At 40.6% G+C, this 21,788-nt stretch overlaps 1 protein-coding gene across 2 annotated transcripts in view; it reads right to left on the bottom strand.

Moving 5' to 3' along the window:
• Nucleotides 1–21,788, bottom strand: part of BMPR1B (bone morphogenetic protein receptor type 1B) — a 316,599-nt gene that overhangs the window by 76,576 nt on the left and 218,235 nt on the right. For both annotated transcript variants that reach the window (XM_069978340.1, XM_069978342.1), the window contains one exon: nucleotides 19,635–19,831. In XM_069978340.1, coding sequence (XP_069834441.1) covers nucleotides 19,635–19,707 — 73 coding nt within the window. In that variant the 5' untranslated portion in view covers nucleotides 19,708–19,831. The remainder of the gene's footprint in view (nucleotides 1–19,634; nucleotides 19,832–21,788) is intronic.

Here is a 21,788-nt window from a genome sequence, read left to right as displayed (position 1 = left end):
AGCCGGGAGCCTTCCATACACCTTATACAGTTGGCTGAACCCGCATGCAGTGGTGGGTTAGGATGACTTTGGTGTAAGATGCTTGGGCATCTAGAAATGACTTTTAAGTAATGTTACCAACTACTGTATGCATCTACAACACTATCATATTTAAAGGGTGTGTAACCTGCTATCTTCCTATAGTGCACGGGGCACTGAGGATGAAGGTAAATTTCTTACCTTGATCCACAGTGCTGTTTTCGGGATATCAGTAGTTAATTTCATATGCTAAAGAGGTAGTTTGGTGCCCTGGGGTTGGGACTGCCGCCTTCAGTGCACCGATCCACTTTGGCTGTCCCTTCTAAAGAGTATTCATCCAGCACTCTGCAGTGATGAGCGCCGAAGTGACGTCCCTGCAGAGCACCACCACAATAGTCATTATAAAAGGCAGATGGACCGAGGACGATCGGTGCACTGAGGGCGGTAGTCTCACCCCCCAGTGCACCAAACTGCCTCATTAGCATATGAAATTAACTACTAATATCCCAAAAACGGCATTGAGGATGAAACATACATTCATCCTCAGTGCCCTGTGGGCTATAGGGACATATAAGTAGGTTAGATACTTCCCTTCCCAATTCTAATAGCTTCAGTGCTGAAAGCTTCCAGCATTCTGTGCTGGTCTGCACATAGCTTACTGTAGTGATTTGAAAGAAAAAAAAAGTAAACTTCAAAGCACACACGTTATACCAGGCTAATAACTAACTGACCCCCTACATTAGAAGCTCTGCTATTAATGTTTGTTATGTTTACTGTATCCATCACAAGTTGTAGAATTGTGAATATATCTCTGGCTTAGAAGTGAAGCAAAGTATTCAAAATGACCTGCAAATTTCAACTATATCTATACATACAGTACGTTGATATAAACTGTAAAACAGTGTTCAATGGTTAACATACTATATTGCATACAAGTGAAATGACTAAAAGACACACTTGTAAAAAGAAAATATATACAGTATATATCTCTATGTATGATAACGTTGAAAGTGTGCTGTGAAGTATGGGACTGCTTACATACTATCTTGACACACTCTCTGAACTGCTACTTTCCATTAACCTTCACCGTTAATACCTTTGCTTATTTAGAATGGAACTCGTACCTTACAATAAAAAGGCTAAACACACAGAGGATAGGTTATCATTTACATTATGGTTCATGCACGTTCCAGGAAAGAATTTCCATTAAATGAAGACTTTAGTGCTTTATTGGCCTTTAGCCATCTTCTTGTGACAGTGATCAAGAACATGAACGCATGGTTTAAATCATATGTAGTATGGACTGGGATGTAGTAAACAGAGAGATTTACAGAGAACCCTCAGCTTTGGTGTTCATGCAGAACAACCTCTAAGCTCTGCTCTCTGTAGATATACTGATCTGCCAAACTTTTTTTAGTTTTTAAAGTGTCACTGTCGTTATAAAGCAAGTTTGCCATTTACATTCATTAAGTAAGTAAGCTATACTTACTTGCATCAAGGTCCAGTCTCCTGATGGCAGCTATATAACAGCCATACTTACGTGTATCCAGGTCCAGTCTCCTAAAGGCATCTATATAACAGCTATACTTACTTGCATCAAGGTCCAGTCTCCTGAAGGCAGCTATATAACAGCTATACTTACGTGTATCAAGGTCTAGTCTCCTGAAGGCAGCTATATAACAGCTATACTTACGTGTATCAAGGTCTAGTCTCCTGAAGGCAGCTAAATAACAGCTATACTTACTGGTATCCAGGTCCAGTCTCCCGAAGGCAGTTTTTCAGTCTTGTGCTGGTTCAAAAAAAAGGGACTAAACACTGGAAGTCCAGGCTCAATGCGTCTGTCAATGAAACAATTGCCTTCTCTGTGAGCACAGATGAGCGGGGATTCCTGCATTTAGGGTCCTATTAGACAAAGCAATTTTTTGTTTTCGGCAATAAACGATAAGCGATCTCAGACAGGCGCTTTTGGGAACGACCTGAAATTGTTCTCTATAAAACACAGAACTATAGTCGTAATTGCGATTGTTACTACTCATTTACTCCCAGCAGATGAAGCAAAGATGTGTACATACACCGAATGATCAGTGAACAATTAACAATGATTTTATGGTCAGTTTAAAAGATGCGATCAATGACACACTAGTGATTTTTCTATCCTTGCCTGTATACACACGGAAAGATTATCGCTTAAAGGAAAAGTCCCACAAACTGTAAAAATAGTAGGCAGGTGGGGGTGGGTGGGTGAGAAAGTAGCAAACAAGTGAACTCACCCGTCCCCGTGATTCTATAGCGCCACTCCTGGTACCTGTTCACATCACGCTGGGTCCTGCAGCTCCGCTAGCTGCAATGTCACGACCCCAGCTGAGTGACTGCCCTCCCAGCCAATCAGTGACTGGCACAGGAAATTATCCCAGTCACTAACTGGCTGAGCGGGAAATCACTCAGCCAGGCCATGACTTTGCTGCTGCAGGAGCCGAGTAGGTGACGTACCTGGTTTCCAGCAGAGGATGAAAGCCGGTGGCAATGAACAGAACCCTAGTGCAGCGCAACGTAGGCACAAGGACGAGTGAGTTTATGTGTTTGTTTTTTTCTCACCCATCCCTGCCTGACGTTTTTTTAACGTTCGTGGGACTTCCTCTTTAAATTCAAACAATATAATGACTTTTTGCACAATAATCTTTCTGTTTAATAGAGCACTTAGACTCTTTTCTTTCAACCAGCACTAAAAAGCTGCCTTCAGGAGACTGGACTTGTTTTATGTAAGTATAGCTTTGTTGTAAAGCATGATAACTAGAAAAAAGAAAATGTAAATTGCAAACATGCTTTATGTCACATGCCCGGTTGACTCAAATGTTTTAAATGATAACGATAGTGACACTTTAATTCCACTTTCAAAAATTCTTTGGAAGGTGGAGGAGACCTTCCGTGTAGCACCTGGAAAAGGTACACTGCCCTAAGCTTATTGAAAGATATGTGCAGTACCCCATCAAATGTTATTAATATTATTATATTATAATTAGAGACAACACCTTTAGTTTTAAGTACAGTACCTAGAACTGACTCCAAATATCATATGCAGATATTTAGAATTTTTTTCCCCCCTATAATTGAGACACTGTGGCAGCCTCTGACTTGGCACAGCATCATTATACTACAATGTACTTTGCTTTCTAACGTTTCTCTTCTGCAAATATTTCTCTCTACTTTTTACCTAGTGACATTTAACTTGTATTTGTTCTTCGGCAAAAATGTAGCTCACATTTCTATTTGTGTCTATAATAGTGAGTAGGAATAGCCACGGTGTCCTATAATTCCATTTATACAGAAACACAGAGACTGGAAAAAAAAACATCTCCAGAAATAAAGATAAATATTTTACGAACATGACAAATCTGGCGCATGTTCCTATTAGGAGAAGGACTGGTGCCTGCGCTCTCTGACATTTTCATAGCCCTGCTCTTTGCACATCTGCTTGCCTTGGCCAGGATCCTTTACAACTTTTTCCCTGCAGCTGTAAGACGGCAGCGCCAAAGATGTTGATCCCTCGCCCTCAGCGCTGTGCTAAACAGAGGACAATGTTCCTTAACTTTATTACAGCCATCATTCTTAGCCAGCTCACTGCCTGAATCAGGTTGGAGACAATTGATAACATTCTGGTAAGAAGACGCTGTTGCACAGACAGATTTTTTCAAGGTAAAATAGCAGCCAGTGTCAAAAAGCTGCTGCATAGAAAATATTGTAGGACGCATAAAAACCATTTACATTCACTACATGAAAACATAGGGGGGCATTTACTGAGAAGACTAATGAGTGTGACTCTTCTAATGAGGATTGGTGGATATTTTGTTCCAATATCCTTTAACTGATTTATTAAAATCTAGCACTGCCATAGTGAATGCATCTAAGTGAAAAAAAAAATGGTTGCAAGAAAAGTTGCACAATTGTCGGAAAAAGTGAAAAATTAAGCAAAAATATTCACCTGGTACTGACCAGACATAGGCCTGCACCATCGAAAGTGATAAATTGGGCGCTAATTTAGGATAAGGCCATGTGCACACAACGTATATTTTCGTAAAAGTATGGCCGTTGTTGCTGATTGCAACAATGGCCATGATTAATGCGAAAATAAACATTACCTGGCCTCTATGGAATCCCAGCCGGAGCATATACACACAGTATACGCTCCGGCAGGGATCTCTCGTGCCGCCGTAGAAAACTGACATGTCAGTTTTCTGCAGCCGCTATTCAGTGAATAGCGGCCACAGAAAACCCTGTCAGTGCACACTGGGGAGTGGTGTGGCTCCGGACGCTCGCTCCATAGTGTGCAGTAAAGGAGTTTTGATGCGGCCACACACTAATGCGCCCGCACCAGAACTCTGCAGCCCTAAAGTTCATCTGGCAGGTACTGCAGTGATCATCTTTCAGAGACCGGCCGTTCCGTGACCCGGCCGGGTCAGGGAATGGCCGGTCTCTTACGTAGTCTGCACATGGCCTTAGGGTGAGTTTGAAAATGGACAAAGTATTTAAATTCTGGGTTGATCTCATCTCTATGCAAAAGTATATGGTCAATACGAAGGTATACTGAAAAATCTATATAGGGGTACAGTAAATAGACAAACCTGGTAAATAAGTAAGGGCCCTATTACACGGGACGATTATCGTGCGAAAAATTGTTATATTGTTCGAATTTAAACGATAATTGTTCTGTGTAATTGCAGGCAACGATCGAAAAATCATTCGTATGTCGCTGATCGTTAATTCAGATCTGAACCTAAAATTATCGCTAATCGTTCGCTGTAATTCCACATTCATTCGCTCAAGTTCCGCATTTTTTCACTAATCGTTCAGTGTAATTGCACATTGCTCATTGTTCAGAAGGATCAGAAGGAATAAACGATCTTAGTAATGATCGTAACTAACGACTATCGCTCTGTGTAATATGATGAACGATTTCAAGTTTAAGATAAACAATCTCGTTTGCGTCGTTAATCGTTAAAAATCGCTCCATGTAATAGTACCCTAAGGCTCTTGGTTACCATTTGCAAATAGTGTAAACCTTATCCTGGTGGGGTGGTTAACACTATTTGCAAATGGTAGCCAAGAGCTTCATTATTTTTCTGGAATTTTTTTTTACCAGTTGGGGGGTTGCTTATAGCGATTTTCATATCTGTATTGGGTCTGTATTTTACCATTAGCGGCGAACTGTTTTTGTCTTTTAGTAAATAAGGGGGAATTAAAAAATGTCTAGATTCCTTGCCGGGAATGTCATTAAAGTTATGTCATTAAAGGTGGTCATCCACCTTCAATACCTGTCCGACAGGAATCGTTCCTGACACCCCCCCCCCCACACACACGCACACAACATTCAGCACGTCCAAGCATTCATTGGTTTTCATTGGAGACGGGAGATGTTACCTGCTGCCTGGCAGCTTTGAGAGTGGCTTGTTTATCTAAGAACAAAAGTGTTAGGTGATTGACATCCAAAATGTGTTAAATTAATAGGTTCAGCTGACTTTTGACTAAAGTATAAGAATATACAGTACCAATGTAAGTACACAATGGAAAGAGCCGAGTATGCTGGAAGAGTGCTGTACTCTTCTCTTTCCATCATCTCCATAGGAATGAATAAATCTGTGGGTCATGCTCTGTATCCGCGGCTCTATCCACAACAGAGTTGGTTGGGCCTGATACGGAGATTGGTGGGGGGGGGGGTACAAAGGTTGGACCCCCACGTGAGATCTCTTGCTGTTCTCCTATCCTGTGGATAGGGGGAAATTAATTTGTTTCTGGACAACCTCCTAAATTTCACTCTAAAATCTGATGTTACGTGTTGCTTTGTTAGAAACAGGAATGTATTGTGTCTTGCGGAGATAAGCTGACCTTGAATAACATTATCAGGAATAGTCCGTGATTTATACTGCCTTAAAGAAAACAGGATCAACAATAGTTTAATACTAAGAATTGCTCAGTTGGCCGTCCCTGTCTAATGGTCTTGGAACAACATAGGGGAAAGAACAGGTGTTTCTTAGTAAAGAAGTCCATGGCAGAAGAAAAAAAAAGAGGGTATTTTGATAACGCAGCCGTTCAGAAAGTCAAAGCTGACAACAGATCTGGCCTTTGTTAGGAGGACACAAGCCATATTCCCCCGCCGCTGCTGACAGGAAAGGCCCTTATAAAGCTGAGATGCAAATTCCTTTCACAGGTTCTAAGATGAGAGCACGAGGAAGGAAGCCAGACTGTGAAAGGCACTCTCACGTCTGGGCTGACCTGCTCTTTTTTATTATTGTAAGATGACAGGACGATGTGCTTCTCAGGGTAATCATAATTACTCTTCCAGGATAATAGGAAGGAACAGAGGTACTTCATGTGATGCATTCATATAGTCTGCAATATAGCAAGTAAAGTGCTACTGACCTCGAAACATGGTGGATGGTGGATATGTAAAATTATAGTCATGTCATAGCCTAAACGTCTATTAACATTCTGTATCCAAAACTGAAAGTGACTGACTATACAGTATACAGTAGCGAGCAAAGAGTGAAAGCCTGTAGGATTAACTGAAATTTCTGGAAAGAATGGCAGCTAATTGTCATCTAATCCGTAACTTAGTCATAATCGGAGAAAGACAACTTCTGAGTAGAGTCTCACGGAAGGAGCATCTGCTAGGGTAGGCAGTCATCTCTATGGATGACCTTTACATGGTCAGGACACAATGAGGCATTGGAATATTGGGGCTGATATCTGGTTGGTTGCTATAGGCCACTTCTGCTTTTTCCCCGCACTAGTCCGCACTAAACAAGACTAGTCTTGTCTGACAGGAGTAAAAAGTAAGACCAATGTTTTATGGAGTATATGTGAAATGTACCCAGTGTCTGGTGCATTTATTCTGCACACTAGGACAACACTGTGGAAACTTTTAGAAAATGAAGCATGTATCAACCGAATTCTCTAGAAAACTCCATAATTTGTTTTAAGAGTTGTGGGGTGTCGAGTCCCCGCAGTTGGCAGGCGCTGGCCGACAGTAGATATAGGACTAAGTCCATAGGACTGCTTTGGACTTAGTCCTATATCTACTGTCTGCCAGCGCCTGTCAAGGTTTCATCTACATCCACCGCTGCCCACTGCGGGGACTCGACACCCCACCACTCTGCATCTCCTATTGGGACACAGTGGCCCAGAATCCCAGCAACCTAGAAACCTGTGGCTGCTCCGACCTCCATCCTTCTCTTCACTGAGAGCGTTTGTAGATGTTGTGCTCTGAGTACAACATCATACGGTGAGCAAATCCAATTGCCTTTGTTTACACCACCTTTCTCTTGGATTTCACCCTATGGCGCCTGCATATCTCTTTTAGCTTTCCACTGCATAATTTGTTTTAAGACTTTGTTTTGATGGTAAACCTATTAGTGTTATATGTAAAGAATATAAAGGGGTTCTAACATTCAAGGGGCCACAAGTATAAAAATCCTCAACAAGTTACTCTGAAAAAAAAAAAAAATTCAAATCAAATGGGGTCCTAAAATTAAACAGGTTTGTAAATTACTTCTATTTAAAAATCTCAAGTCTTCCAGGACTTATCCATACAGGAAGTGGTGTATTCTTTCCAGGCTTACACAGTGCTCTCTGCTGCCACCTCTGTCCACGTCAGGAATTGCCAGAGCAGCAGCAAATCCCTATATAAAACCTCTCCAGCTTTGGACAGTTCCTGTGACGGACAGAGATGGCAGCAGAGAGCACTGTGTCAGACTGGGTATAGCTAATAAGTACTTAAAGGGGTTATCCAGCGCTACAAAAACATGGCCACTTTTCCCCCTACTGTTGTCTCCAGTTCAGGTGCGGTTTGCAATTAAGCTCCATTTACTTCAATAGAACTGAGTTTCAAAACCCCACCCAAACTGGAGACAAGAGAGGGGGAAAGTGGCCATGTTTTTGTAGCGCTGGATAACCCCTTTAACACTTGAGATATTTAACAAGAGGCTATTTACAAAACTGAATAACTTTCTAACGCCAGTTGATTTAAAACCAATTTTTTTCCAAATTGCTTTCTCTTTTATGAGATAACCTGGCGACACCTCTCTCTCTTCCATGCCAATATCAAGCTGGTTAGATGCACAAATAATTTGGATAATATGAGTGGACAACATAAGTAGTCTGAAGGTCTTATCGGACTTTACTAAAGAAGATCAAGGGTATATTTTTGCTTTCAAAAACAAATGGTATAAATGTGTGTGAAGGTCTGCAGGAAGCCATGGGAAGATTCATGAACTTTTTTCATTTATTTGCTAATGTTAGAACTGGACAGAACTTCAGAGCTCCGAGAGTTGACAATTCCTGGCCATAAATGGTAAGATCTCTTATGCAACATGGTATTTTCGAACAATAAAATGTGTTTTGAATTATACTATGTATCATGATCCTGGGATAGCGCTTATAACATCCCAATGACTTTGTGGTTACAAAAACTTTGTCACAAAAACAAACATAATAAATATGTTTGTTATGGTCTTTTAATGGAGCAGAAATGCATTCAGAAACCCACTACTGTCTTATTGTATTTGTATTGTAGGGTTTAGATCTTTCAAATCAGTTTATTCAAAATACTCTTTTTATCTGTGCTTTGAAGGGGTACTCTGAAAAAATCTTTTCCTTCCAAATCAACTAATTTCTGAATATTATATAGATTTGTAACTTGCTTCTATTTAAAAATCTCAGGTCTTCGTATACTTTACCCATCAGCTGCTATATGTCCTGCAGGAAGTGGTGTATTCTTCCCAGCCTGACACAGTGCTCTCTGCTACCAGTAGCAAATCCCCATAGAAAACCTCTCTTAGGGCCCTATTCCACGTGACAATTATCGGTCGGATAATCGTTAAATCGTCCGGAACTAAACGATAATCATTCAGTTGAATAGCAGTTACTGAAGAAGCCGTTGATCGCATAATGAGACTTTGGACCTATTTTTATCGTTACTCGTTCACAAATCGTTTGCATGGAATAAGAAGTTGTTTGGTCGTTCGCAGTGTCGACGAACGCAATATCGATGACAAGACGACCGCAAGAACGATTATAAGTAACGATCATCGTTCCGTGTAATTGGGTGAACGATTTCAGGTTGTTCGCAATAGTGGTCATTTGAGATAGTTTACCGTTAACGATTATCCGAACGATAATTGTCCCGTGGAATAGGGCCTTTACTCTGGACAGTAGAGAGATCTGTGTCAGACTGGGGTGCATCAAGGCCTCCTTCCGGGCCTAATTTATCATAATTCACGCCTGCTCGCAGGCATAAATCATGTCAGAAATCCACAGATGCTCAGGAGCAGGTGTAGATTTCTGCGCCCACCAAACGGTTGGCACAGGTCCGAACGGATTCACTAAGAGGTGTGTAACTTGATGTGTTCTACAAGTATATCTATGTTAGTTGAGATGGTAATACCCCTTTAAATGTTCCTTATAGCATACTTTCTTGTCATAGGCAGAAAAGTGCGTCCCATCCTACTCACATACCTACCAAAAGAGATTCAAGAAAAGGCAGCTGCTGAACTAGTGACTGGCACCAAAAGCTCCCTTATTTATATGAGAATGAAAGGCTAGCCTATCTCATCCGTTCCCGCGGAAAAGCTGTAGCAGCAATTGCTGTATGGTACCTATGCTGACTGTTGTTTATTAGCATTATATATGGACTTTGGAGCAATGGAAGGTGGACTTTCCTGATGAATATTTCTTTTTAAATTATATATCTCTTAAAGGGGCCTTATAAAACAAAGGGACCTTGAGAATTTTGTCTTTAGCCTTAATCCGACCAGCTGGGAAGTTACTGGAAAATGATTCTTTTTGAAGCAAATGAAAAACTGTGGATTAGACTAATAACATGAGTCAAAGCTGTTCAACCGGTGGCCTGGAGGCTAAGTTTATCCATCCAAAGCTTCTTCATGCTTCCCACCCAACTTAAATCACCAAAGACTTTATTGTAAGGCTATTTCCATGAGTTTCCACTCCTTCGTGCAATTGAGATGTTAAAAAAGTACAAATGTGCACAATATCCTTCAGCAACTGAGCACAGTGAGGTCAGATGGGAGATTTATAGAAGAGACAATAAACATGATGTGGTGCGATCAGGGCAAAACGGGACAGGAACTAGATATCGATACTGGAAGAACAAGAGGAATGAGCATCCTGCTAGCAAAAAACTATAAGCTATGGCTATGTTTCCACTTTGGGGAAAAATCAGGGAAGGTGGCTGTCTCGTAACATAGATCAGGCACGAGGAACCTTCAGCCCTTTAGCTGTTGCAAAACTACAATTCCTATCATGCTTCGCTTTGGCTGTCCAGGCATGATGGGAATTATATTTTTGTAACAGATGGAGGGCCGAAGGTTCCTCATGCCTGACATACTGTAGATGATCATTACTAGCGGCTTTATATTTAATGAGATGGCCCCCTTCCCTGATATTAGTACGGAGTGGGAACATATCCTATGTGGAATGGGGTAGAGACAAACGGCATAAAGTTCTTTGTATAATAGTCCAGCCATTGTATATAACCAGGATTGTGCACAGCCATCAGCCAATGTGTGAATGAAGCGTAGTGGGACACTGCTTGGAAAGCTATTTTTTCTGCAACACATTTTTGGGTATAATTCATTTGATAATTGTATCCAGGTATTCCAGAAAAAAAAAAAAGTTAAACTTAGCATGAGGTCACAGCGGATGAGTTTGCTGGGAGACAGAAGAAAACTATACCACTTAAATCAATAGAATAAACTGTCTTGGAGGAGCCGATGACTGACCGTGTCAAACGTGACATCTGGGTCCAATAAAGTAAGAAGAGAAACATGACCTGACAGACGGTAGTTTGTAAGGTACTTTTGTTCAACTTTGTCTCAATAGACTCGATGGGCTAAATCAGATGGTAGAGATAGTCGTAGAGATACTGTATGACTACCTCAAATACTTCATCTAAAGGGGAAACGGGTGAAAACCATGTCTGCTGATCAGCCCTAAAAGTTATTCTAATGTGGTTCTAAAAGTGGTTCTAAATAGGCCTGCTGTGACAATACTGAGCCTTCAGACTCTTATAGGGACCAATGTAGTCACCTTCTATATTAAAGAAATATCAGTCATCGACAGATCAAAACCCCATACATTGTGCAGGGAAAGAGGAGCGAGGTAGGGGGAGCAAGTAAAGCCGTTATTACACTGCCGGATCTTCACAGCCAGCAAGCGCTGACCTATCAGATCATTTCGGTTGCTGGCGCTAATACATGCACCAACAGCAAGTGGGTAAAAGAGGGGGGTGCCATGGGAAGCTGCAGGGGACTGCCCGGGCGATTGTCAGATCGTCCAGGCAGCCCACAGAAGACAGCGGTGGTCTGCTGCCGCCGCTCCTGCTGCATGGAGCAACGGCAGCAGATCATTGCCATTGTGGTCATTTGTCTTTAAACATGTTGAAAGACACTGAAAGACAATGACAAGCATTGTTACACTAAGCAATTATTGTCCATAATGGCCGATAATGGCAATTTGTTAATGCCATTTTTTCTAATCTCAGATAACCCCTAATAGGGTGGCAGCTTTGCCAGAGTGGTCAGGGTAATAGCAAAGTGAACAAATCATACTCAGTTTCATAAAGATATAAAATACAATCCACCTCCCTAACCACAATTGCAGATGTTGTGTACCTAATTCTGTGCTTACAGATTTGGCAGAGCAAACGAAACAGATGAAAGATTCATGAAAACTTGTATTGAAAGGTGCATGCCCATGAAATCCAGCCGTCTTTATATGTATTAAATGGTGATTTGCAGTAATTTGTTTATTATGAATGAAAGTTATTTAGAAGAGCTGCGAGCGTGGTAAAAATTTATACAAACCGCTCAGCTTATTTGGTCTGTCCTGTCCAGGAAAAATACTCTATAAACCTTCTCAAAATAAACCCCTTATTGCTGATATCACCTATATGTTTAAATTTAGTATCATCCTACATTTACGGTTTTGGCCGGACTCCAGACTCCTAAGTAAATAACATTAGCTGTAAATTGCTCATTCATAAGCCGCCATATTGTCTATAGTCATGTGTAATTGAAAATATTTATTCAAGTTCCAGTGAAATAAAATACGGTGTTCACTCCTTACGCCAAACCACTTTATGGTGCCAGATAGATTTGGTTTAAATATTCAAAAATAAGTAAAAGATTTTTTTCCATGGGACTTTGCAACAAACCTGTGAAATTTGACATATCTCTGATATTTGATATTTCTTACCTTTTAATACTATGCTGTTTTTTGGTCTAAAATGCTTGAGTACTCAACTCGAGTAATGAACCCCATTGAAATCAATGGGTGACTCGAGCATTTAACCAGGTGTCTGGTTAACCTATTACAATTTTCTGTTTTAGGCTATGTTCAGACGCCGTAAGAGACCGGCAATTCCGTGACCCAGCCAGGTTACAGAACGGCTGGTCTGAGAATAGATAATCCCGGCCAATACTGCAGTACTGGCTGGATGATCTTTAGCGCCGCTGAGTTCTGATGAAGGTGCATCTGTGTGCGCCCGCATCAGAACGCCCCAGTGAACACAATGGAGCATGCGGCCGGATCCACACGCTCCATAGTGTGCACTGACAGGGTTTTTTGCGGCCTGCAGCACAACGTAAGTTCCGCAACAATGGCCGTGATTACTGCGGGACTTACTTTGTGTAAACATGGCCTTAGTGTGCATTCACACGTACAGGATGTGCAAGAGATCTGCAACAGATTTGATGGTGCAGATTTGATGCTGTGTTCAGTTATAAAGATCCAATCTGCTGCGGATCTGCTGTGATAGGGTGTGTGTGAAGCTACCCTTAATATATATATCTCTGTTTTGTATATTTTGTCCCTTCAAGGGATGTTCAATTAAATATATTTGAATGAAAACATAAAATAGAAATCTGCCAGAAAGAGTCCCAGTCCCCCTGCACCGGCTGTGGTCCCCCTCTCAGTGACAGCCCACTTAGCCAATCATTGCGCTGTCCCACCACAGCTCTCACTGAGTGGGGGAACGGAGTCTGCGCTGGAGGACCCTTGTGAAGGTACCCTTAAATAGTTTCAGATTTCCTTGCATCATAAGTGATGATCAACACAGTTATAATATTCAAAGAGCACCCGAGCATCCTGAGCCTGATCAAGCTTGATCGAACACCCCAATGCTGGATCAAGAACTTTGTTCTACTGAGAATGCTTGTCAACACTATCTATAAACTTTAAGCTACAGGCAGCCGGAAGTTTATCATTTACCTTTCCTCCATGCAGTTAATTTACAGCTCTATAAAAACTGTGTTCCAATCAGTATAAAACCAGATTTCAGAAAATGTTCAGCATAGAATTTTGAAATCCATGGTCTAAACCTTTTATCAATGGAGTTAGAAGGTTGCTTTCCACCTGTACTCTAGGGCAGATCATACACAGTTATAGTGACAAATGCAAACATGACTAATCCTATCAATGAATATAATGGCTAATACATTTCTAACAGCGCTTTACAATGGCTCTAGCTATAGGCCCAAAAAACATTAGCCTTCTATGTTAATGGTTTCTAACTCCTGTTGGCATTACAAATATTATATTACCAGAGGTCATGAAACTTGAGCCTTTTTGAATTCAGTTTATCATTCTGACAGACAAGTGATGATATGTGCAGCTCTTCGACGCAGTTATAGAATAAATCAAGCCAGGAAATTTCCTTTCACTAGTCTCTCGGCTGTATCGTGTATGGACCATCGAACTGTATCATCACATTTACTGGATAACGGCTGACAGATCAGCTGTACGTGAGAGTTGTATCTGAAGTGACGAAGAGTGCTGAGAGCTGGAACTGGTGTACGCTGACAGACAAACATAACTGGAATATTTCTGCCAATGTAATCATTTCCTAACCAAATCACTGTATCCCAGTCTATTTCATCACAGGGGATCATGTGTGCATCAGGCCAATGTCACTCCCCGATGATGCTGAAACCTGTGCAAATAAGAAGCTGTGTCAATGTATAACCTCAAACTGAGGGCCGACTGTTTAGTAAGGACTGATGAACTACCAAGGAATTATAATGGGTTCTGTCATGTTCCCAGTATTTTTAGTGGCAAGAATTATCATGTGATAAAATCTAGAAAATCTCATAATTTAGCCCCTTTTAGGTATGATTGATAGGTACTGTATATTACTTTATACCAACTTGGAAGGAACACTTACCCATGGTCAGTCCAAAACACAAATGTGTATCACTATATATCCTCAGTCGCCCCGGATATAAGGATTTTACTAATAGAATGACCATCTGTACATTTCATTAAAGGGGTTGTCCAGAATTAAAAAAAAAAAAAAAAAAAACTTAGTTGACTTCTCCCTAAAAAGTTGTGGTATTACAACTTTGCTTTACTCACTTCACTGGAACTGAGCTGCAGTACCACACACACCCTGAGGGCAGGAGTGGCGCTGTTTTTGCAAGAAATTAGCTATGTATTTTTAATCCTGGATAACCCCTTTAAATAGACAGATGGGCGAGAACTTTATTGCAAAATAGGGCATGAATAGGGAAAATGCGGCGGAGGAGGTGTAAATAATGATGGGGGGAGGGGAGGGGGGGTAATGAAGTTCCTAAACAACAACCACCCCCTCCCCCAATCCTAGTATTTTAGTATTTGCATCCCATTTTGCAATAAAGTTCCCACCCATCTGACTAGAGAAAAGTCAACCAAATAGTGAAACCCCTAAATCTTAGGAATTGAGGAGCAGAGAATAAAAGTGGAATCACAATTAGAATTAATAAATCTGTATTGGAACCAGGAGCCCAAAACTAGAAAAAAAAAAACTTTACACAAATAAAACAATTTAGTAAGTGGTCTCCATACACTGGAAGCTGATGTGCTCTATGACCTACCTGATCTCATATTTAAGGGGTTGTCCAGTGAAAATCTTTTTCTTTCAAATCAACTTGTGTCAGAAAGTTATATAGATTTGTAATTTACTTCTATAAAAAAAAATCTCAAGTCGTCCCATACTTATGAGCTGCTGTATGTCCTGCAGGAACTGTTATTTTATTTTCAATCCGACACAGTGCTCTCTGCTGACATCTCTGACCGAGACAGGAACTGTCCAGAACAGGAGAGGTTTTCTATGGAGATTTATAGAAAACCGAGACAGAGTTCCTGTCTCGGCCAGAGATGTCAGCAGAGAGCACTGTGTCAGACTGAAAATAAAACATTTCCTGTATGACATACAGCAGCTAATAAGTAAGGGAAGACTTAAGATTTTTTTAATAGAAGTAAATTACAAATCTATATAACTTTCTGACACCAGTTGATTTGAAAGGATAAGATATTCACTGGACAACCCCTTTAAAGAGATCACTTCTCTCCATGAATGGAATCTCTATTTACCCCGCCATACACATTTCTCGCTGCCCATGGAATACAAATACAAGAGCTGAACATCTTCTAGCCAGATTCCCATCCTCATTATGGATGCAGAGGCAAAGCCCAGTACAACAATACGTTGAAAAGAGGAGGTAAATGATGAGTCCTGTCCTACTCTAGATGCAAGGCCGCACTAGAAAAGGAACATGATTGATTGAGAATTTGTGATTTAAATGAGCTTCAAACATCAGCTTAAGAAGGGAATTTACAATGCAGATGGAGATTGGAGAGATTCGCTGAACAACATGAAATCGTGGGGGCTTTTTCTCTAGTGATAAATTAGCATGTGAACTGGATCTTCCATTACACAATGCACTGGGGGGATTGCGGTATGTCACTATGTTTATTATCAAATATGACCGTTCATCCAACTCATAGTAATGACCATAATAGTAACAATAACAAAATAATAACCGTACGCCTCCATTCTTATCACCAGCTTTCCCCAACCCGAATATACAGTAAGTATATCTGTAATATTAAAAGTCAACTGGTGTCAGAAAGTTATATAGATTTGTAGACTACTTATATTTGGAAATCTCCAGTCATCCAGTACTTAGGTGCTGTATGCAGGAAGTGGTGTTTTCGTTCCAGTTGGGAGAGCAGGAGAGGTTTTTTTATGGGGATCTGTTACTGCCCTGGACAGTTCCTGACATGGACAGAGGTGGCAGTAGAGAGCACTGTGTCACACTGAAAAGAACACATCACTTCCTGCAAGACATATAGTTGATAAGTACTGGACACCAGTTGATTTGAAAGAAAAGATTTTTCACCAATCAATGGCTAGGGCAGGTCACCACTGCCGTCAGTGATTTGCTAAGCAGAAAGTTCCTGTAGGGACGGCATGGATCAGGAAGACAATAAAACATCAGTAGCAGGGGATCACTGCAGGGAAGTATGGTTACTTGTCGTGGGGGGGGGGGGGATATTCATTTTAGGCAAGGGGTGAGGGGAATGTAATGAAGAACTTATTTTTACTGCTCCACATGCCGGCGATGCACCAAATCCCACTCCAGGGGCACCCGCCAGCACTCTCTAACTCTCCCACGTCATTACCTAGTGGATGAATGCCCCATGCTGCCAAAGAGTGACTGGGGCGGGACACCGCTGCAGTCACTGGTTGGCATCTATCAGCCAACCAGTGACTGCAGCAGTGTCCTGCCCCGGTCCCTCTCTGACAGAGCAGAGCATCCATCAGCCAACCAGTGACTGCAGCGTTGTCCCGCCCCAGTCCCTCTCTGGCAGAGCAGGGTATCCATCAGCCAACCAGTGACTGCAGCGTTGTCCCGCCCCAGTCCCTCTCTGACAGAGCAGAGCATCCATCAGCCAACCAGTGACTGCAGCAGTGTCCTGCCCCAGTCCCTCTCTGACAGAGCAGGGTATCCATCAGCCAACCAGTGACTGCAGCGTTGTCCCGCCCCAGTCCCTCTCTGGCAGAGCAGAGCATCCATCAGCCAACCAGTGACTGCAGCAGTGTCCCGCCCCAGTCCCTCTCTGGCAGAGCAGAGCATCCATCAGCCAACCAGTGACTGCAGCGTTGTCCCGCCCCAGTCCCTCTCTGGCAGAGCGGGGCATCCATCAACCAGGTCATGACGTGGAAGAGCTGTGGAGTGCTGGCGGGTGCCCTAGGAGCTGGGCCAGGTATTTCCCCCAAGTCGTGTAGTCATCAGAACTCGGAGGAAAATGCCTTCTGGCGTGGGTCCTGGGCCCTCTGGCAGGGTGATTAGGGATGGGGAGAGGTAAGTAGTTGTTCCTTATGATGTTCCCCCTCCTTCTCCTTCTCCTTTAGAGCACCCTCAGCCAAATATCAACGGAATACTCCTTTTTCACAGACATTTAGCAGAGTTCATTGGTAGCAACAGTATGGAATAGTGCAGTCTATTCTATACAGCAGAAAATAGGATTTACAGATGTACACCTGCCAAGTGCGGACCAATAGGACCCTATTTTGGCCTCCATGCTATAAATGCAAACCTATGAATAGGTTTAACATATGAGCCAGAAGAGCTTTGCCAGCACATGATAAATGGACACTGAAAACATAATGTAAAAAGATCCTAAGTAAACATAAAGTTATCAACAACTTACTAAGTTTCAAAACATACACATTTATATATATATATATATATATATATATATATATATATATATATATATATATACACATTACTATATATCTGCTGATACAATATGACTTATGACCCAACAAAACATATTCTATCAGTAATAAAAGTACAACCCCTGAAAACCTTTCATCCAGGATATGATACATAAATATGACCTATGATTCATGGTTACATAGAGTAACACCTCAGAAAATGATACTCCCCTGGATACACAAGCTTAAAAGTAACAGTCTATATGTGAGGCTGAAAAAAGTAGAAGAGAAAGTATCCCCTAGCCTAGAAATATAAACTAGAAATTGTATTATGTCATCAACAACAAAAACACATTTTCAGGTTAAAAAAAAAAATCATTGAAGTATTTTCTTAATTGACGTATAAGGACCATAATACACTTCTAAATCACCAGTGTGCCAGCAGCAACGTTGCTCAAAGGTAATAATGATATGCAACATACATTCCTTTACTGTGGCTTCTAGGGAAATTCGTGTTACTGGGTTACAAAATAAACTGACCTACATTATAAAACTTTCTTTCTTTGTCAACAGCAAAGTGTTATTTCTAACATTCCACTGTCAATCACTTGGTCAAAATTTTTAAGAAAAAAAATCATGAAATCTGGATTTAATTATTGACAATGTATGTTTAGGTGTATATATGCCTACATAGGGGATGGAGAGATAGATAGATAGATAGATAGATAGATAGATAGATAGATAGATAGATAGATAGATAATAGATAGATAGATAGATAGATAGATAGATAGATACATACAGATAGGTGATAGATAGATAGATAGATAGATAGATAGATAGATAGATAGATAGATAGATAGGAGATAGATAGAAGATAGATAGATAGATAGATAATAGATAGATAGATAGATAGATAGATAGATAGATAGATAGATAGATCGATCGATCGATAGATAGATAGAGATAATAGATAGATAGATAGATAGATAGATAGATAATAGATAGATAGATAGGAGATAGATAGATAGATAGATAGATAGATCGATCGATCGATAGATAGATAGAGATAATAGATAGATAGATAGATAGATAGATAGATAGATAGATAGATAGATAGATAATAGATAGATAGATAGGAGATAGATAGGAAATAGATAGATAGATAGATAGATAGATAGATAAATAGGAGATAGATAGATAGATAGATAGATAGATAGATAGATAGATAGATAGATAGTGGATGGGCAGACAGAGATAGGTATTGGTTATGTATGACAGCTTTTCCTTAAACACACCACAGTTTCCATTTTAGGCACAAATAAAAAGTTACACAGTCTGATAAAAAATAAATCAGTGCCACCAATGTTTGTGTAAATTTTTCTCTATTGATCTTCATACTGAATATGTCATACAGGATGATTTAGACAAAAAAAGCCTACACAAGGATATACTTAAAAAAAAGTCCATTCTGTGGAATCAAACTTCTAGAAGTTTATACAGTTGTGGGACAGGAGTTTTCTCTCCATGAATAAAGGGGATTTGGGAAACTAGTTTCAATAAAGAGGGTCCTATAAACTTTTTACAGAGTGTTAATGCTGTCCTTCTGTAACACAGTGTGGGTTTCAAGTGGGGGGACCAGAATGGTTTTCCATCAAGGAACCCTGTAGTGTCTGCCCAGACATACTCAGGAGATAAAAGAGAAGTTCTTTCCCACTGAAATGCAGTGAACATAGATAGAGCTCTGCAATGGCTATGGGGGGATAGTAAGAGTTGATGTCATGCATAGCTGTGCCCCCTATGTGTCATGGGAACAGCAGATAAATGTGCTGCATGTTCTCAATTCTGCTCTGTGGTGTCATAGGGAATGTGTGTGTTGCCCAAGGAAAAGACTAAACATCACTCCAAAATAACAAAACAAATAACAAAACAAAAAGATCAAAATATTTGTCTCTGCTAAATCCTAACATTACACAGGATGCCCTAATAAGATCCTGCACACAACAGTTACTTCTTACATTGTTGCAGCTCCTGCCCTTGTGGCTACATGTAAGTCTGGGGTCTTACCTCTGGTGTGCAGAGACAGGAGCATTATCAGGGAAACGTGCAGCTGCCAGCTTGGATCCTCAAACCAGCCCATTCCTAGAGCAGAGGGACTGCAGCAGGGAAGATGCTTGCTGATATAATAAGTCCTGGCTGTGGATTCCTGTTCTTGTGCTGCCTTAGTCCTGAATCTCCAGCCCTGTCAGCTCCTCCGAACCAGTCTGCAGAGAAGAGGAGAATGGGAGAGTGAAGCCAGTGCTGTCACCACAAGTGATCACCTCGTGGGGGAACACAACAAAGAGAGCCCAAGCCAGACTTCATGGCTAAAAACAGAAGCTGTGATTGACTGCCCAGATGAGAGTTTGTACACACTTCCTAGCCTTATCTTGACAAAACCTGTTAACCTCTTCACCACTGCACACATCCCTCCCCCACCCCATACACTCTGCAGAGCAAGTTGAAGTTGATTCACTTCTCTCATATTGTAAAATGACCAACAATCATTACATGAGGAAGAAGAAAAGGAAGGAGGAGAAGGAGAAGAAGAAGAAGAAGAAGAAGAAGAAGAAGAAGGAGAGGAGGCTGTAGATTAGTGAGAGTGCTCACGTAGGTTTTTCAAGTTTGCATGAATAAAGTACATTTCATTTTCTGGAAAAACATCATTAGGAGCTCCCACTAAATGAGTAACATTTGCCTAGTTGCTATACTGGAAGTGCTCTTTTACACACTTTTTTTCAGTTTTTTGTTTTGTTTTTCTAGTTTTTGTTTTATTTTATTTTTTAAATGCTGGCAACTGAACACACATAAAGCATAATAATAATAATAATAATAATAATAATATTTATTTGTATAGCGCCAACAGATTCCGCAGCACTTTTTTTTTTACACAGTAAAGAAGTTACAATTACATATGATAAAATGAAATTTGAATAAATAAAAATACATCATAAATACGAGACCTGTACATAGTAGGAGCTGGATAAGCCAGTTTCACACCAATCTTGTCTTGTCTTCTTACAGGTAAAACATATAAAGTGCATGGAACCGTCGAAGATATAGTAGAAAGTGAGGAGACAACAGAAGGGGGAACAAGATTAGGGAATGTTATAAGCGCGCCTGAAGAGATGAGTCTTCAGGACACGCTTAAAACTGTGGGTGTTGGAAATAAGTCGGAGGTCTTTGGGTAGGGCGTTCCAGAGAACTGGTGCAGCATAAGAGAAGTCTTGGAGGTGGGAGTGTGAGGTTCTGATTATGGAAGATGTTAGTGTAAGATCACTAGCAGAGCATAGACCACGTGAAGGATGGTAGGTGGAGATGAGGGAGGAGATGTATGGAGGGATCTGCCGCATATTTGATTCTCCTTAATTATTTATTTACATTGCGATCTGCAGCAACAGATTTATAGAATCAGATCTGATGCAGGTCTTGTACATGTGACTGGACCCTAAAAAAAACACCATGAGCTTGAAAATCCCCCCCCAAAAAAATAAATAAATAAATAAATAAACACAAAAACACAATATAAATCTATACTTAAATCTAGATTTTTATGCATTGTTCTTGGACTTTTTTTTGTATTTACTATATACTGGTAGATGAGGTTGATCTACTGACCATATATGCTTTGAGGATTATTTAATTTTGTGGAATAATAATAATAATAATAATAATAATAATAATAATTTCATTATATTTTATTTTTAATGTATTTATTGCCAACAGATTTCACAGCACTTTACAATTTTGGGGGTACATACATAGACAAGAAGAGTTGCGTGCCCTTACATGCACATTAGCCGCACTCATAGTTTATTGGTAACTTACAAGCGGTTTCTGGACTTGCAATACAAAACAAAGCTTTGGCTGTCCTGGCATGTTGAGAATTGTAGTTTTGGAGGGCCGAAGGTTCCCTATCCCTGGTTAAAATCTTCGCTATACTGTACTGACACAGCTGATTTGCTCTTTTTTTTGTAAAAAAAAAAAAATGATAAAACACTATCTGTTCAGTTTTAGGCATCATGCTTATGGTAGTACAATGGGCAGAAAAGCAGTATGGAAACATGAGGAATGCAAGCAGCTCTATACTACAGGGCAATAGCTGCCCAGTGTGCTGCCATACAGTGCACCCCCATACATCTCTATAGATGTCTTATTACTCTGGAGCATTAATATGGTCAT

The sequence above is a fragment of the Dendropsophus ebraccatus genome, chromosome 7 (genome assembly GCF_027789765.1).
Source record: "Dendropsophus ebraccatus isolate aDenEbr1 chromosome 7, aDenEbr1.pat, whole genome shotgun sequence".
NCBI classification, from domain to species: domain Eukaryota; kingdom Metazoa; phylum Chordata; class Amphibia; order Anura; family Hylidae; genus Dendropsophus; species Dendropsophus ebraccatus.
The sequence above is the reverse complement of the archived record's forward strand: the minus strand, read 5'-3'. Positions and strand labels throughout refer to the sequence as shown.